At 44.0% G+C, this 17,246-nt stretch overlaps 2 protein-coding genes across 7 annotated transcripts in view; one reads left to right on the top strand and one right to left on the bottom strand.

Moving 5' to 3' along the window:
- Positions 1–109: 109 nt before the first annotated feature.
- The window catches only part of PAQR3 (progestin and adipoQ receptor family member 3), a 29,040-nt gene continuing 11,903 nt past the window's right edge, over positions 110–17,246 (top strand). For 3 of the 5 annotated variants that reach the window (XM_084516551.1, XM_084516553.1, XM_084516552.1), the window contains exons 1-6: positions 110–430; positions 548–710; positions 1,169–1,324; positions 2,071–2,268; positions 3,499–3,589; positions 3,909–4,053. In XM_084516551.1, the coding sequence (XP_084372677.1) occupies positions 246–430; positions 548–710; positions 1,169–1,324; positions 2,071–2,268; positions 3,499–3,589; positions 3,909–4,051 (936 nt within the window). In that variant the 5' untranslated portion in view covers positions 110–245 and the 3' untranslated portion in view covers positions 4,052–4,053. Of the gene's footprint in view, positions 431–547; positions 711–1,168; positions 1,325–2,070; positions 2,269–3,498; positions 3,590–3,908; positions 5,275–17,246 lie in introns of those variants that run through there. The other 2 variants (XM_084516550.1, XM_084516549.1) reach the window with 2 other exon arrangements.
- The window catches only part of BMP2K (BMP2 inducible kinase), a 64,037-nt gene continuing 53,247 nt past the window's right edge, over positions 6,457–17,246 (bottom strand). For both annotated transcript variants that reach the window (XM_084516548.1, XM_084516547.1), the window contains one exon: positions 6,457–11,939. In XM_084516548.1, the coding sequence (XP_084372674.1) occupies positions 10,510–11,939 (1,430 nt within the window). In that variant the 3' untranslated portion in view covers positions 6,457–10,509. The remainder of the gene's footprint in view (positions 11,940–17,246) is intronic.

Here is a 17,246-nt window from a genome sequence, read left to right as displayed (position 1 = left end):
CAGCAGCGCCGCTCCGCCCTCCCCCTCACGAACCCTCCCTCACGGGGCCCAACGGCCGCCCCGCGCCACGTCATCGCCTCGCGCCGCGTGAGGCGGGCGGGTGCGGGCCGCCGCCAGCCGGGCCCCGGCGGAGGGGCGCTGCTGGGGGCTGAGCGCGGCGGTCGCGATCGTCGCGACAGAGCCGGGGGGCGCGGGGCCGATGCGGCGGCGGCGGCGGCAGCAGCAGCAGCGGCTGGGCGGGCGAGATGCAGCCGAAGCTGCTGCGGAGCTCGCACTACATCGAGCTGGGCGGCTACCAGTACTGGCCCGTGATGGTGCCCCGCGCCATCCGCCTGTACACGTACGAGCAGATCCCCGGCTTCCTGAGGGACAACCCCTACATCACCGACGGGTACCGCGCCTACCTGCCCTCCCGCCTCTGCATCAAGAGGTGAGCGGGGCAGGGCACCTCCGGCACCACATGGGTCGCCCCCCCGGGCTGCCCCGCCAGCCCCAGCCCCAGCCCTGCTCCCCTTCATCTTCTTCTTCTTGTTCTTCCTCCCCGCAGCCTCTTCATCCTCTCCAACGAGACCGTCAACATCTGGAGCCACCTGCTCGGCTTCCTGCTCTTCCTGGCGCTGGGTGTCTATGACCTGGTGGCTGTCCTGCCGGCGGCGGGTGCCTCCCGAGAGGACTTTGTCATCTGCTTCGTCTGCCTCTTCTGCTTCCAGGTAGCGTGGTGCCAGGAGCCACCTTGCGTGGTGCTGCTGCGCGGGGCTTTTACCCAAGATTTTTAAGGGTTAAATCTGTGCTCAGCACCAGTGATAGCACTTCGTGTCATGGTTTAAAGCTCTATTAGAAGACACAACCCCTAAAAAAAAGTGTGTACGCCCCCGCTCCCGTGTGTACTGGGACCTTTTTGGCCTCGAGCTCCAGGCCACTGTACCCTTATTGCTGTGCAGCCCATGGTTACCAAGTCTTGCAGAGTTTCCTACTTCTTCTTCAGGCCGCTAGAGAAGGTTGGGTTATTTTCCACTGATTACTGGCAGATATCATGATTGCCTACACCAAGTAGCACTGCAAGACACGTAACAAGTTGTTTTCTGCTCTGAGCTTCAGAGTTGAAGCTTGCTGTAATCCCTGTAAGTTACCAAGAAATTAATGTGTCCCCATTTCAATATGTGTATAGGTCTGTATGCTTTGTTCAGTGGGATATCATCTCTTCTGTTGCCATCGTTCGGAGAAGACCAGCCGGCGATGGATGGCCTTAGATTATGCAGGAATTTCCATTGCTATCCTGGGCTGCTACGTATCAGGCGTGTTTTATGCCTTTTACTGTAATAATGTAAGTCTCATGTTTTCATATGACATTTAATGTCTGCAGTCTCACTGCCATGGCCTGTATGCCTCGGGAAGGGAGTTCATCGCATCGTGTCCAAGTGGCACATTAGTCAGGAGACAGTGATGGGAACTGAAACAGGTTTTGACACTAGCAGAACTTTGTTTGCAGAAGTGACAGGTAAACATGGATATTTCTTTCAAGCCGTCAACTGCACATGTTTCAAGACAGCATTGAAAGTTATAGGAAGTCAGCATAAACTTGACAGTCATGCCTTTGTCAAATGCATGAGGCTGTTTATGGGATGTATCCCCATCAAAACTAATTCAAGTGTTTCCAACTGAGTATCTCACATGGGGCAGAAACAAGCTCTTTTTGCTTTGGAGTCTTAAACCACATCCACCTTTGTACCTCCCAGCTCCCTGTACAAGCAGTGCACTGAAAGCACTGAGCAGGTAGTTGAACCAGCTCTCTTAGGCAGGGTTATGTTTAAAATATGGTTTAGTGAAGGCAGTGTTTGAAATCAATGTTCTACCACCTGTACCTGAGCAATAGAGTTCCTTCCCCTCCCTTCCCATTCCCTTGACTTTATTAATAAGAATATATTCCTTCAGTGCTGTAATTTGTGGTCTCAGAAGTGAGAGGACAGTGATGAATCATTGCACTTAGTAATGTGATCTTTCTACCCAGAATTTGCCTTAACACAAGATGAGAAAATATACAAACTTGCTTTTGTTTCTTTTCTCCCTCAGTACTGGCGTCAGGTATACTTAATCATTATGCTGGCAATGATCCTGGCAGTATTTTTTGCTCAGATTCATCCCAGTTACCTCACACAACAGTGTCACAGACTGCGCTCCGTCATCTTTTGCTCAGTGTCTGGCTATGGAATTATTCCTACCGTCCACTGGGTCGGGCTCAACGGCGGCATTGGTGCATCTATTGTACAGGTAAAAGAAAATAATAGCAAAGGAAAGAAGCATTCCTTTTGCTTTTCACTTGCCATCTTCCCTCAGTCTCTTAGACTGTAGAAGTAGTGGAAATCTCTTAAGAGCATAGAATTCCTTTCGATGTTACAGTCCGAATGCAAATGCTCAGATTTACTGAAAGCCAGTAAACAGATTGAGTAGATTAAATTTTTACAGATTTAAAACGGCGTCGTGAGAAGGCCGACCGGATACCAAGGCAACTGTGTGCTTGCCTGAGGGGCAGAGCAGTCTGTGCAGGTAGGCCAGGGCGAGGCTCGGGAGTCAGCTGGTGCGTAGGAAGTGGTTGGTCAGGCTACACTAGCGCCTGGGGCTCTCTGCCCCCGCAGTTCCAGAGGAGGAAGGAGCCATAAGACCATTTTATTCCTCTTCTGTGCCCTGGGCTTGTGGCAAAATGAGTATTTGCCTACACAGCCCTCTGTCTCGCATGCAAACCTCATTTAACATCGCTGTGAAGTTATAAACTCTTTTCCCATTCTTGTTTTACCACTTAAAATTATGGTTAAAGGTTGTCCAACTCTGGAAAAATAGGAAGCACAGCACTGTTAAAAGAGGTGAAGCCTGCCCCAAGGTGTAAACCCCAGGAATAGTTGATTACCCAGGGACCTAATTGTGCTGAAGAAAACCTTTGCTTTTCATAGTAAGCACCACGAGTGCAAGTACTTGGACTACCACTTCAAGAAGACTGGCTTCTAGGGTGGTGGTTTTGCCTGGTCCAGAGCACCTGTTGAATCTGGAAGAGCAGCATTTACAAATAAGTAGCTTTAGAACTGGCACTGAACACTGGCCTTCTAAACATCAGATAAGCAGTAATTGCTTCCCCACCCTCCCCATTTAGTTAGTCCGGGTGTAACAGAATGGTAGATATGGTACTCATTTTGTTTCCATAGCTAACAAAAATGCTCTGCTTCCAGTAATTGAAGTGTTACAAAAACTAAGTCATATGAATGAGTTGCTTTCCAGGGGCTATTTTTTTTTTTTTTTCTTTACGGTCTCCTATGTAGTATTTCTGTGGCCTTCCATTCAGTTTTTTTCAAGTTTTGGCATTAGCTCCTCAACTGGACTCTAGATAACACAGGCAGCCAAGTAAAATTGTTTGGTCTTGCCTTTTGCTTTTTTAAATATAGGTAGAGATTTTTTATTGTTTTATTTCTATCTTGTAACAGAGTAAAAAAGCTTCATTTTCTTTTGCAGGAGTTTGCTCCGCGTGTACTTGTCATGTACTTCATCGCTGCTGTCGCTTTTCTCTTCTATATTTCCAAAGTTCCTGAAAGATACTTCCCAGGTAGGAAATCCTCTGGTGTATTTTTTTTTTTAATGCAGTTCAGCTTCCTACAGTGTCTCAGTCTTGGCTGTGAGTCCCAAATTTATTGAGAGAGCAGGTTGATGATTTTCTACCTTGTGTTCTTACACAGAGTGAAGTTTTATGTGTATTTGCATCAAAAGAAATCAGACAACGTCTGATCAAGTTTGTTAAAGAATTGACACTGCCTCCCAGCCAGCTGAGTGTACATGTATAGCGAGCCTCTGAGGAGACAGCTCACATTGCATGAGTTAATGCTGAACTGAGCAACTTAACAGCTTGCCCTTTTTGTTCCCCGCAGGACAGCTGAACTACCTCGGCTCCAGTCACCAAGTGTGGCATATCCTGGCAGTGGTCATGTTGTACTGGTGGCATCAATCTGTAGTGTACATCATGCAGTACAGACACAGCAAGCCCTGTCCTGAGTATAGCGTGGACTTGTGAAGGTAAAGCAGTTTTTGTACGCATGGGAACATGATATTTTAACAAGCATAGGGTTAAGTAATCTCGTTTTTAACACATCACAAGGTGCAATTAACCTCCCTAATCTAATTAGCTCCCCCAGAAAAAATGCTGAGTGGTGTAATACTTTTTTGTTCGTAAACAAGTAGTTATCTTGATACTCCACTAATCTACGCTGCTGCACTGCAGGAACCTCCAGGAGGCTGCATTGCCCTCAGGCAGAGTTTTGGAGTGGGCTGGACAGATGTTTGCCTGGTCCCTTTCAGCTCTGTTTGACAGCTGCAGTAGTCTCAAGCAGTTACCCATATTTGTTCCTACATAGCAAGAGATTGCACAGCCTAGCCATGGGCTGGGAAAACCTTGGGCAACCCTATGAAAAGCTGCGTGACACACAAACCCCTACTGAACTACCAGCCTCATCTGTGCTGCTCTGTCCTCTCAGTGAGGGTTGACCCTTCATGGGCTTGAGCTTGCTCAGAGTGCTGGAGAGCCTGCCTATCAGCAAAGTGCTCCTGGAGGCTGGCAAGGTGCTGTTCACTCCCACCAAAGCTGCCTCAACTGGGCTCAGCAAGCCCAGCTCCCTCAGCCTTCCTCCCAAGGAACGTGCCAAGGAGATGTGGCCAAGAGCAGAGCAATAGACATTTACCGTCTATTATTTGATCACTTATCAGGGGTGGAGAAGGCAGGATACTACCTTCTTTGCCAGTAGGCAGGAGAGCAGTGCTGTCACTTAATTTCAGTGTTTCTCTCTCCTCCCAACACCAGAAACCATAACTGGAAAGAACTAACTCTGCATTTAAAATTCAAATCCCAGACTTGTGAGCCTTCCCATGTGAATATATTCTTGTGTTGTTTTTTTTTAAACTTGACAGTGAAGCAAGTTTAAAGTGCACTAATGATTACTACTGAAGCCTGACAAGGAACCTTCAATTATAAAAGCCTGTTTCCATTATCATGTGAACAATATTTGAAGAATGTGTGATTGTGTATTGAAAGCGTACTGATTTGATGGTTCTTTTTTTTTTTTTTTTTTGTAAACTAACTACTGTAGCAGTTTTCACTGGATAAGAAAACTGATTGTGAAGTTGTACATTTTTATTACCCTGACAAAATTCCATCAAGCTGCATGATGGTCTTTTATGTAAATACTGAACCTGTAAATAAATACTGAACCTGTAAAAATAAAATTTATGAGGAAAGGCTGAGAGACCTGGGTCTGTTCAGCCTGGAGAAAAGAAGACTGAGAGGGGATCTTATCAATGTGTATAAATACCTGAAGTGTGGAAGACAGAGGGATTTGGCCAACCTCTTCTCAGTGGTTTGTGGGGACAGGATAAGGGGGAATGACCACTAAATGGAGCACGGGAAGTTCCGCACCAACATGTGAAAGAACTTCTTCATGGTGAGGGTGATGGAGCACTGGAACAGGCTGCCCAGGGAGGTTGTGGAGTCTCCTTCTCTGGAGATGTTCAAGGCCCGTCTGGATGCCTACCTGGGGAGCCTCCTTCTGTGAAATTCTGGTTCACTGAATGTTTGCTTGGGGTAACATTTTTGTTTTGAATACTGTACTCAAGCATCTCCCAACTGCCATACATCAACTGCTTCACCACACATTTGGTACCTCCCCAAGGTTTAAAATAAATGGGGAGGCTGTCCAGGCACAGCATGGACTGGCAGGACATGTACTCTAACTGCACTGCACTAACCGGACTTAAAACTTTAAGGCACAAACTTTTAACAGCTGTGCTTGTTCACTTCTGCTCAAGCTGAAGCTTCCAATTAAAATGTGGAGTTGCTTGTAAGAAAATTAGGCCAAAAAGGGTAATAGATAAAGGACAGAAGAACCAAGACATGAGCTACAATGTAGTATGTGTCCTGCTGCCACTCAGTCTTGTTACACATTTTGTTCTTTTTTCAGCTTCCGTAATAGTGAAATCAGTACAAGCAAGCTCCAAAAAATGCTCTGTCAAACCGTTGGCAGAATAGGTAAATCAAGTGAAAATTATGTCTAGAAGATTAGAAGTGCAGAGCTGAGTCTGAAGTTGAATGGAAAGTACACTGAAAGTTTTGGCCACTTTGAAAAGGGACAAAGCTTCAGTTAGTGCCTAGGAAGCTGAATGCATCCTTTTAAAACCATTCTGCAGGAAGGCTTTAAGGGGTAATACTGAAACTACGAAATAAAAGCAATACATTATCAACAGGTTTTCACAAGTTGAACAAAGATGGTTGTATTACCTGCCCAACTGTCACCTTTAACATGTAAAAAAATACCAACAGTAATCTACAGTTACAAAAAGCAACCAGAAAAAGTAGCATTGCTTATAGTGAATAACTTAAAGCCTAAACATGAATACTTAATCATGCCATGTTTAAGGAGATCTGCAAAGTCACTGTTATCATGTTTGTTTATTTAACAACTGCAGTATTTTATGATGTACATCAGTTTCACAAAAAAGTTAAAAGTTCTCTGTTTAGTGGTACACAAAAAAAAGCTTTAGAAACTTGAAGTCTAACAAGAAATGGAAGTGTAGTTCAGGAAAGTGCACTTAAAAGCTGAATGCCAGCAATTTTAAAATAGTTTTTATGCTCTTTAATAGTAGGTGATGCCTTAGTCACAGACTTCGTTATACACACAATTTCCTTGATTTTCCTTTCAAAAGAAGCAGGAAAAGTAACTCAGCAGCCACCCTTTACATTTTTTCTTTTGCAGATTTCACTCATTCGCTCTTCCTAATTCCATCAAAATGATTGTGGCTGCACTGTTACTAAAAATATAGCATGATGTGTGTGATCACGTGTATATTTTATATATACTTTTCATATATAAAAATACACAATATAGTATAAAATACTCCAGATAAACTCTTATTCTCACAGTAGCAAACATATCAACTTATTTTCACAGTACTTAGTTTTACTAACTGGGACATCCAGAATGATTAGAAGTTACTTCCTTGCAAGTTGGTTTTTGCAGGTCCCACGTTACAAGTCAGCAAAAGCAATTACGCACATCTCAAGGCTATCTGAGAGTCTGCAGAGAAACTCAACTTCTTGTTTTACTTTTCATGACCGTCACCATGAAGGGCTCGTTAGTACCTTTGACAGAACCTCTGTCCTGAGCAGCCAATTCTGAAAGGTCTATGGTGCAGTCATTCAACACGCTGAAAGAACTGTAAAAATTAATTGATATTTTCTGTTGGAAGGGAAGTGTTAGTTCCTTACCTTGCCATCATTGTCTTCACAGACAGTGTGGTACAAGTCTGGTCTTTCCAGTACTTCACGTAAGGTCACAATAGACTCCGTGACAAGTGCACAGATGAGCATGCACACACACTCAATACAGGCAAAAGTATACCATGTTCCCCAGCAGTACCATGTTTTGTCTCTGTTGAATCTTAGCTCAATTTAAACCCAAGCTGCAAACCAAATACAGCACGCCAAGTCAAGTGAGGCATGCTGATCTCTTCTCAGTCAGAAGAAAAAAAACAATCATTTTCACTTCAGAAACATAAAAATTACGTTTATGCAAAAAGCTGTTCCATAAGTAGAGTACAAAGAGCAAGGTTTATTAAGGCCAGAATAAAGTAAGCATCGTTGGCCCTAACTCATATGCAGCCAGAGGCATTCTGCCAGTTTTATGCCAGTTTTAGAGTAACTTGGGTTTACGTTTCGCTTTCATCTCCTCTACCAGTTTGTGTACAACCCAACTCTAGCTTTCCTGTAATGAAACCACTTATGAGCCTTCTGTCAAAAACAAACAAAATAACAAAAAAAGACACAACACCCACCACACAAGGAAAACCTGTTACACTCCTCAGCCTGCATCTCAGGGTCATCAGACAAAAACCAAACCCAACTCCCTCTTCACTGGATTTACCTGAGGAGTTAGACCAACGCTAGGTCTGTCGGCACACTGCCTTTCCCCTCAGCGTTCAAGGGCGAACCACTGCTGCTCTCAGGCAGTGGTGTTAAGCCCAGTCCCGGTGCACATTGCTAACCCACATCTCCAGCACCCAATGGCTGTGCAAACCCTGATGCTGCTCCTCCACCAGCAAAAGCAGCGGGTCAGTTCCTTCTTGTTTTCTTCTTGTTTCCACCTATCTGCCCCATTTGTCATAATACTCTGTTCTAACAAGTGTCTTTAGGCAGGTAAGTAACAGTTCAAAAGGAAACTGTAGGAAGGCAGCTAATAAGCACGCGCATAAAAACAAAATCACAGTTAACCTGAGTATCAGAAAATGCTACAGACTTGGCGTGCGTTTCTTACAGCCTTTGGCATAAAAAAAACCCAACAGGTGAGAACAGTAGTAATAAAGCCTAAGAAACTCCTGTGCAAATAGAGTTGAAACATTTCTACTCACGTATTCCTAAAAGCTTAAGTTCTAAGCCTGAACAAGTCATTCGTAACCAAGCAGAGCTGTAATATTTCTCTTTCACCTTGTCAGAAAAAAAATAAAAATTAATAAAGGAAGATAATCAAAGTGTACAGATATGCATGAGCTAGTTTCAGAATCCAGGACTAAGGGAAACAAACTCACTAGATATGTGAGGCAGCATTTTATCAAACCAGCCCACGAAAGAAAAAAGGGATTTGTTTTTAACGTGCCATCTTTAAACAGATATTTTAAGGGATCTACCCTGATCCTCTCAGATCTCAGGGTGACTGTATAACCAGCAGTAGACTTCAGGAAAAAAAAATACACAACCCTAAATATTTCACTTCACCTCCTGCTAAGGGGGAGAAGGGAGGGCAGGGAAAAACAACCTTAAACTTTTATGATCACCATATGTGAATATCTACTTTACATTTACTCTTCAACATTTGGTAGAGCAGGACATAGAGCTGAGACAAGCAGAGGAGCCACCTCCTGCCACCTCCTCTTTCGGACTGCCATGGAAACGGCAAATTGGGCCGTTCTGATTTGTACTCGCTCTGCAGTCGGTGCTAACGGCTTGATGCAGGCCGCGAGGCAGCGGGGTGCAGGCCCACCTGCACACGACGCACGAAGGACATCTCTCCAGCAAGCCTGTTCGTGTCCCCTCCCTTCCCAGCAGCTGCCGGCATGGCTCCAAGCTCTCAGCCACATCTTATGCACCTAATGTCTCGGAGGTACTGTGCAGCAGGACGGGAGTCCTGCCTGTAAGGCTTCGTGGTGTGAAACGCAGTTTACTGGTACAGTAGCGATCAGCATCTGCAGGCTACCTGCTGCTTACTGCTTCTGGTCTGAAACAAATCCAGTTTCAGATAAGCTTCTTCAAAGCTCAGTGCATTTAGCAAAACTTTCTTATAAAATACACTTAAGTACAATAGCAGATTCATCAGAACTTGAGAACATCAGGTTACAGTCATTTCATAAAATTATTATTGTTTTAAAAAACAACATGAGTTTTGAAAGAATACACGCTTTCTTTGCAATAAAAATCCAAGAGGAAAAGAAAAGGTGTTTTCGGACACAAACCCCAATTTGTAATCAAATAAAACTGATGGTGCATTTCACAGTCAACTGTTCAAGTCATCTGGAATACTCCATCTGTGCCAGATTCTTACTCATGTAAACCAGCCTCTCTTCCCCAGCGTACTGAGTAGTCTTCAAAGTGCTGCAAACACTGGCTGCATCCCTGCCGGTTTACTCCCTACATTCATACTTTCCATTTCACAAACCATTATATTCTCTGTATCTTTAGTTTTAATTCTAGACTTCCAGTTTGCTATTTTACATTAATGGCACTTACTGTAAAAAAATAATAATAATAAAATTGAACATTTAGGCACACAAAAAAATAATCTGCCTCTCAGCTCTGCAGCTGCATAGATGTCTATCAGGTCCCAAGCCATAGCCACGCTCTGGAATTCTGGGCCACAGCCCCTTGAAGACTTGGCTTCTTTATTTTATAATTAATAAAGGTAGTTTTCATCTAGGAAGCAAAGACTTGACTATTTCCAGCATATCGATCTGGATATTAGTACGTTTAGGTTCTTGGGCCTACTGCGACCGAGACACAAAGAAGAACCACAGTTCCTTTAGCCTACCTGTGTATGTGGAAAACCTTTCCCATGTGATCTCTGCCCGTCCCCCTCCCTCCACCTCAGCACATCACCGAGGGCTGAAAAGGCAATGCGAAAGTGCAGAATGACAACATGTTCCAGGGCCAAGAGTCAGTGACAGACACTGATTCACATCTGATTCCTCTTTATGTTCTGGGAGCCATCTGTCATAACAAAAGGATGCTCCTGTGGTGTTTTGTTTTTTTCTATTTTTCTCCAAAAATAAATGATAACAATTGCTATAATTCTGAATTTCATTGTGCAAGTTGGCCATGCCTTCTTTAACTTGAATAAACTATAACCCAGGTCCCTGTCAACCAGATAAATTACTCCACTAATTAAAACCACTACCAAGTGACTCCGAGAGGTGGAGGGGGGAACCCACTGGAAGCATTTACTGTTTGGAAGGAAACGGAGCTGCTCCAAAGGGATCCAACTCGAGCGCCTGCTGCTGCTGGCTCTGAGCACTCTGCACAACAAGTTCTGTGAAGGGTACTGCACCAAAGTCATCTGTTTTCAGCCCATCGCCACTGTGGACGGCTCCATGCAAGGAGCTCTGCCTAGGCCTACTCGCCACTACTACTGCACCGTGATCCCCGCAGTTGTCACCAAACCCTTGGTGCTGGGGATGCCGCATCAAGTCCGGTGGGTGGAAGGGTTTGGCTCCAAAAGGATCCAGCAGATTCTCGTCTGTCTGCAGAGGGTTGGTTCGATCTTTGCTGTCCGTCAAGGAGACGCTTATGTTCTCTTTGGAGTCCGAGATGGTCAGGAACTCATTGCTACTCTGGGAGTCCCTGCGGCCTGCTTTCTTGTGCCTGCGGGCTCTCTCTGGGGTGCGATAGTTGGGCTTCAAAGGCTTCTTCGTGGTGGTTGGGGTGCCATGGTGGCGCTTGCCGTTGTTCTTGGAGACCTCCTGTTTCATGCGCCTTTGGCGGGACGAAAGTTTCTGCAGGTTTCGCTGCTGCTTCACCTTTTGCTGCTGCTGACTCCCTGTGATCTCTTCAAAAGGAATCAGCCCGAACAGGTCCTCTTTACTCCCGCTCACCCTGGGGAGAAGGGAAGGCTGAAATGGGGTGCAGCCAAAAACATCGACGCCCCGTGGCGAGGTGGGCGAGAGTTGAGTCTCAGCGCCCACCAGCTGACCATCCTGCTGTGACACCTTTTTGCTGAATGGGGCTTTTGTGAAAACATCAAAGTCATCCTGCTCTTGGTTCAGGCTGGGAAAAGCAGTCTGAGAAGAGGTATTTTTGTCACTCTTCTCTCTTGCTTGAGGCTGAAGAGAAAAAAATGGTACTGCCCCAAACACATCAAATTCTTGGACGGGGCTCGCCTTGATTACAGTAGTTGGCACCTGAGACGTATGCATTAAACTGGGTTCTTTAACTTCACTGATGCCCACGCCACCTCGGAACCTACTGCTTGGGAGCCCTTTCACAGATTTTTGCTTGGTGCGATCAGAATCGGAGTCAGAACTTTGCTTTTCTTCCTCCTCTTCCTCTGCCTCTTCCTCAGAGTCCATGAGGAGAGGCCGGTGGCCTAAGTTCTCTGGTTCCGTATCGTTGTCATCATTGAAGTCTCCATTCTCACCTTGTAAGACTTCCTCATCCTCCTGCTCTTCTTCTTCCTCGCTGCTCTTTGGAGAGGGAGGATCAGATTCAAAATCACTCTCTGACTCATCGCCACCTTTTGGCACTTGTCCCTCTGCTGTCTTCCTCCCTGCCCGGGGATCTCTAAAAGCATGGCTCAGTTTTCCAGCCTTGGTTGCAGTCCCTAAGTTATTTCCTTGATTGCTGGACGAGTTATCCATTTGTTTTCCAGGGGAACCTGCAGGTCCAAAGAAAAATGCAGAACAAAACTTTAAATAGGCTCCAAAAACCAACACTTATTACACATACACAATAGCCACACATACCAGGAGTCAATGCAAATATACGTTCCGTGAATACTGAGGGAAATGAGCTAAAATCATACATGATGTTTCAAATGACATGAATGAAATGGGTTAATTGTCAGACCTTACAGCTTTTCTTCTCACACACAGGACCTTTAGAAACAATGCTAACAGGTTTTAGCCAGGGACAAACCACTGGGCAAGGTGGTCTGCAGAGCCAGCTCGTCAAATACACTCATCACCCAGCCACTCCTCTCCAGGGAAAGAGGAGTCAGTGTGCTTGAAAGAAAGTGTTTTTGTTTTTTAAAACATGAACGTAAAAACATAAAGAAACAGCATGGGAGGCTCCATGCTGCTGTCCTGCTGGTGCAATTTCTGTGCCAGCAAACACACCTTGCTGGCAATCACGTCCCTTCTTAATGCTGCCTTTTGAAAAGGTTCTCCAAGACCGACCCGCTGTCCTAAGGCTCATACCACGCAGCCAGATATGTGGAAAAATACTGATGTACCCAGTACAGTTTCAAATGGGAAACAAGTGCATGACATCCTGTTAGTTCTCAGCCTTTCCTCTCCCAAGTTTTCATTGCACTGGACTATCCTACCCAACATCTCCAAGATAATTATCTTTATATATGGCCTATGAAAATGAGCAATTGGGTGACAGAATAAGCTTGTACATGTTCCAGCTGTAGGGAAGACTTCATGAGGTCACCACCTCTCTGTCCTGTCCTCATGGTAGCAACACCTTACAAGAACTTAACAAGCAGGACTTGGAACCTGCCAACAGCCACAATAAAGCCATGGGCTCTGTTCTTTTTCTTTTCCTCAGTAGTACGTTTTGAGGCATATGAGGAGAAAATGGCCAAGACGTCAGTATCTATAGGGAAATAGAATCATAGAATCAACTAGGTTGGAAAATACCTCTAAAATGATCTGGCCCATCCTTTAACCTGGCACTGCCAAGTCTACCATTACACCATGTCACCAAGCACCACACCTACACATTTTTTGAAGACCTCCATTCATGATGATTCAACACAAATAGCAAAGCAATCAACAGCATAACAATGAAGAAATAGAAATGAAGGGACAAATGCATTTTCCAGCATTTCCGAACTTGAAATAACTTGAAAGAACCCCCCCACACACCCCAATCCTTGAGTTATAACTGTAATTTGGACTCTTAAATCCCACTGAAAATTAAGCTAGATTGTCGTGGCCATTTGTGCATTTGAAGAGGTGTCTCCAGGTGCTTTCTCTGTGTGTCAGCAGAAACAGCCTCTCCCTATTAGGGCCTTTCCCATGATTTATGCCAACAGAATTTGAAATTGTGAAATGCATTGTGAAAGCAACATTGGAGGCTTTTACAAGTTTTGTTTCATTTTGTTTTTAAGCAACACTTGCTTGGTGTTTGCAATCTATGCTTTGAGCATATCTTTCAGTCCCTTCTAACTTCTAGAGCAGCAATTCAGGCAAAAATAAATTATCCAGTTGGCTTAAGTTTCAGAGAAGTGTTTTCTTGTTTGTTTGCAACTAAGATCGATCAGCTCAGTTTCTCCCCAGCAATGGAATCTATTTATTCATTTTGTTCTGACATCTTCATCCCTGATATTTACTAACAACTAGAGCTAAGAGGACTCTTTCATGGGGCAGTTAGCTTTGAAATACTGGGAGCAGCAAAAACTTTGTCAGTATACTAAACAGATGCCAACAGCACACAGACTAGATAAGCTTGCCTAGTGCCACTAGTATGGCACTCATCACACATACAAAACAAGTTTCACTCTGTGATGAAGCCATGCTGCTGCATGGAGAGGTTTTCATGAGCATAAGTGACTTTCAGAAGTCTATTGGAAGAGAATGAGTAGGAGGAAAGGCAAAGCAGTTTCAGCCGGGCAAAGTTTATTTTTGCTCTTGTGACATCCTTTTCTCTCCACCAGATCACACCACAGACAAGTAGGTTTGTAAAATACCTGACACTTAACACTAAGAACAGCAATGCTAATTCACTTCTTTGTGCACAGAGTAACTACCTCAAACTGGAATGCAAGACTTTGAAGTGAGGCTGTATTATAATCAGACCGAGTATTATGTTGGTACCAGCCTTCAGGTGGGGATTAGAACAATGGCAAAACCCAGTTCCTGTTCAATAAGCTACCACAGCTGTGCAGCTTTGTGTCTGCTTTTAATTAAGGAATGACAAATGCAGTGGCAATACTGCCTGTATCACAAGACATCTCTCTTCCCCAGTTCACCTACCTTCATACTTACATTGTACCTGACTTCAGGCTTTTGAATTTGTAGAGGTTTGCTTATCAGTGACCAAACCTCTCAATGCCATGAGACAAAACTGTTGCGTGCTGCAGGATGTTGGTTTGGCATCCAAGAGCAAACACAGCGTGTCGGAGTCTGCTTGTAAGCTTGCAGAGCAGAGAGAACGTTCCTCTCGCTCCTTCGTGAGTTAATATCAGCCAGCACAATCCTTCTGAGGTCCATGAAGACAGTGCCAACAATTCCTTTTCAGTAGTGGGATTGCTTTAGAGGAACGTTAGGTGACACTGCTCATCAATTCCACAACAGAGCCTCTGCTCAGACCAACCTGTGTGCAGTCCGTGCGCTGCAACTGACGCTGGGCACACACACCCAGAGCTTCTTTTTACTTGACCCTAGTGTAGGGCTACCTCTCCTGCATGCAAAGTACTCCCAGCCCTCTGAACAGAGCTGGACTCGTAACTGCTAAAGAGCAGGTATTCAGCAAGCCCTCCAACACATCTCCCAGCGCGCTGGGAAGTTATCCCTAAACCAGGCACGGCTCAGGGGAACACGTGATTGTATGCAGACACACAAGAAAGGTATTATACAGTCATAACTGCCTAACGCGCGTATATTGTTGCTTCAAGCTATTTCTGACAACTAAGTAACCTATGTTGTGGAAGGGAAATACTACCCACGTTGCGCTTTGTGGAACCTAAGAAGTTTCCTTTATAACTTCAAGACAAGACATTTATCCTACTCAAAGCTATTTTTGTTGCTACACTCTGTTGCCACACAGTGGGAAAGAAGTTGAGTTCTCAGACTATCGCTTTTGAGGTTTTATGACAAATGAGGCTTTCAATATGCCCTGTGAACACTCTAGGAGGACCCTCTTTAAGATTTCAGCTCGTAGTCAAGTGTAGGAAAGATGCCCATATGTTGACAGCATTTTAAACTTGGAAGCAACATGCTCAGTTCAGAGGTAGCTCTTATCAAATCAAACAATGAAGAAGTATGTTACTTCTCACATTCCTGTGCAGGAATTAAACTGCTTCATGATGCAGAACTGGAAGAGAGCTGGTGGATGCAAAGAAAAGTGGGTTTGCAGAAGCAGCAGATGAAGCAGGAAGCATCACATCCAGCTGGAATCCCCTCAGAAGGGTTATAATCTCTCCTATGTAGAGATAATACCCATCTACTTAGGAGACCTTCTCCACCTCACCTGTCACTGTCTACTTCGAAGACTAGCCTTAACTGCACATGCATTTCTCCAGGACAGCCAAATCCTCTCTTAAAACTTCAATTTCATAAAGTCTTCAGCCTTCAAGAACCACATGCAGTTGTGCTACTAGCAGCAGGTACAGCCACCTGTAGAAGAATGCAACAACGCCTTCATGTTCTGCATTCATCTTGCTCCCACAAGTATTTAGTATTATCATTTATTCTAAAAAATGTTTTTTAGAGAGAAAAAGCCTATATAAGATCCTCAGCTCTTATGAGAAACAGGTTTTCCCCAACTGCCAAAACTCATCCAAAACATTACTTACGTAACCTCACTTACACATTACAGAAAACAAGAGAAACGAACAAGTCTAACACCTACTTGGGACAATCTCTACTGCTTTGTGGGTAGGAAAATGTCAGATATAAATTTAACCATCTCTCGTCTACCCAATTCAGTCATAATCCATTTGACCCCTGTTCCCTCAGCACTTCCAGGTTTGGTCCAACATACTGACTGTATTTGATAAAGCCACATGCAATTTTGGAGGCTGTTCAGCTCTTGGAGCTAAAAAAGCATTCTGCTCCATCAATTCATATACCTTTTTTTTTTTTTTTTCCTGGTGATCCAAATAAATGTTCATATAATGCACCAAGATAAATTCAAACATCAAAGAAGGACTTCACTGACAACCAGCTTATGCTTGCCTGAAGGCCATAGCAAGTTGAATTTACCTATGAAGATGCACATACCCCACTAAGCAGCCTGAACTAATAAGACACTGGGTACCATGAACACAGGACACTGCGTGCTTGGTACTAACTTCTTACGTCTCTAGCATCAATCCTGGGAACAAGGGATGTTCCTCATGAAAGCTGTTATTAACAAGCTCCATGCACATCGAACTAGGTTCCTGGCCTTCTAAGCTAATGAAAAGTAATGCTTCCCATTTAGCATTTATTTTTGTTAAAAAAATGCTGCAGTTTCATCAACTCAGTATGTTCTTAGGATTGAAAAAGCTGAGGGATGGACGTATGCACCACTTCTTCCTCAAAAATAATTCAACCATCTTATTATCTCTTGTTCTTGTAAAACAAAAAGCAATCACATTTCAGGCCATTTCTTCTTTCACAGGGAAATCAGCATACAACTTCCAAGCCAAGTAAGGTTCTCTCTTCCTATGCTTAAATTTAGACTGGAACATTAAGTTTTAGAAGGTAAATTTCTTCCTTTTTTGAGAAGGAATTAATAACCATTTTCTTCATTCAGCAGCCATTTTGCTCGTTTGCAATTGCACCCCAACTCACAATAGGAGTTTGCAGTAATGTATTTCATGTATGGATTTAAAAACAAGCTGACCAAAATGACTAAAAACATCAGGTGATTAGGGGCTGTGAGCTGTTTCTTGTTTGCTTCTGGTGTCAGATTGCTTCTTATCTACTGTAATTTTAAATGCTACATATTTGCTTTACAACTAAATTAGAATCTGGATTATTTGGCTGCTTGCTCTAGATTTCCCAAAGGTACAGCCTTCACGTTGCGCTGTAAAACCCTCTATCTCCCAAATCCCGCTGTTGTCAGTATTTACTGGAACACTAATGTTAACATAAATGCAATTAGATTTAAAAGGGGGAAAAATGAAATATTTCTAGGCTAGATAGCACCAGCATGTACACAACAAAAAACCCTTAATGTTTGTGAATATCTATGTGAGTTTACACTCTATGCTTAGACCTTTACAGATAATTTACATATGCTGAACACT

The sequence above is a fragment of the Aythya ferina genome, assembly GCF_964211825.1.
Source record: "Aythya ferina genome assembly, chromosome: 4".
Taxonomy (NCBI): domain Eukaryota; kingdom Metazoa; phylum Chordata; class Aves; order Anseriformes; family Anatidae; genus Aythya; species Aythya ferina.
This window is presented reverse-complemented; position numbering and strand designations above follow the sequence as displayed.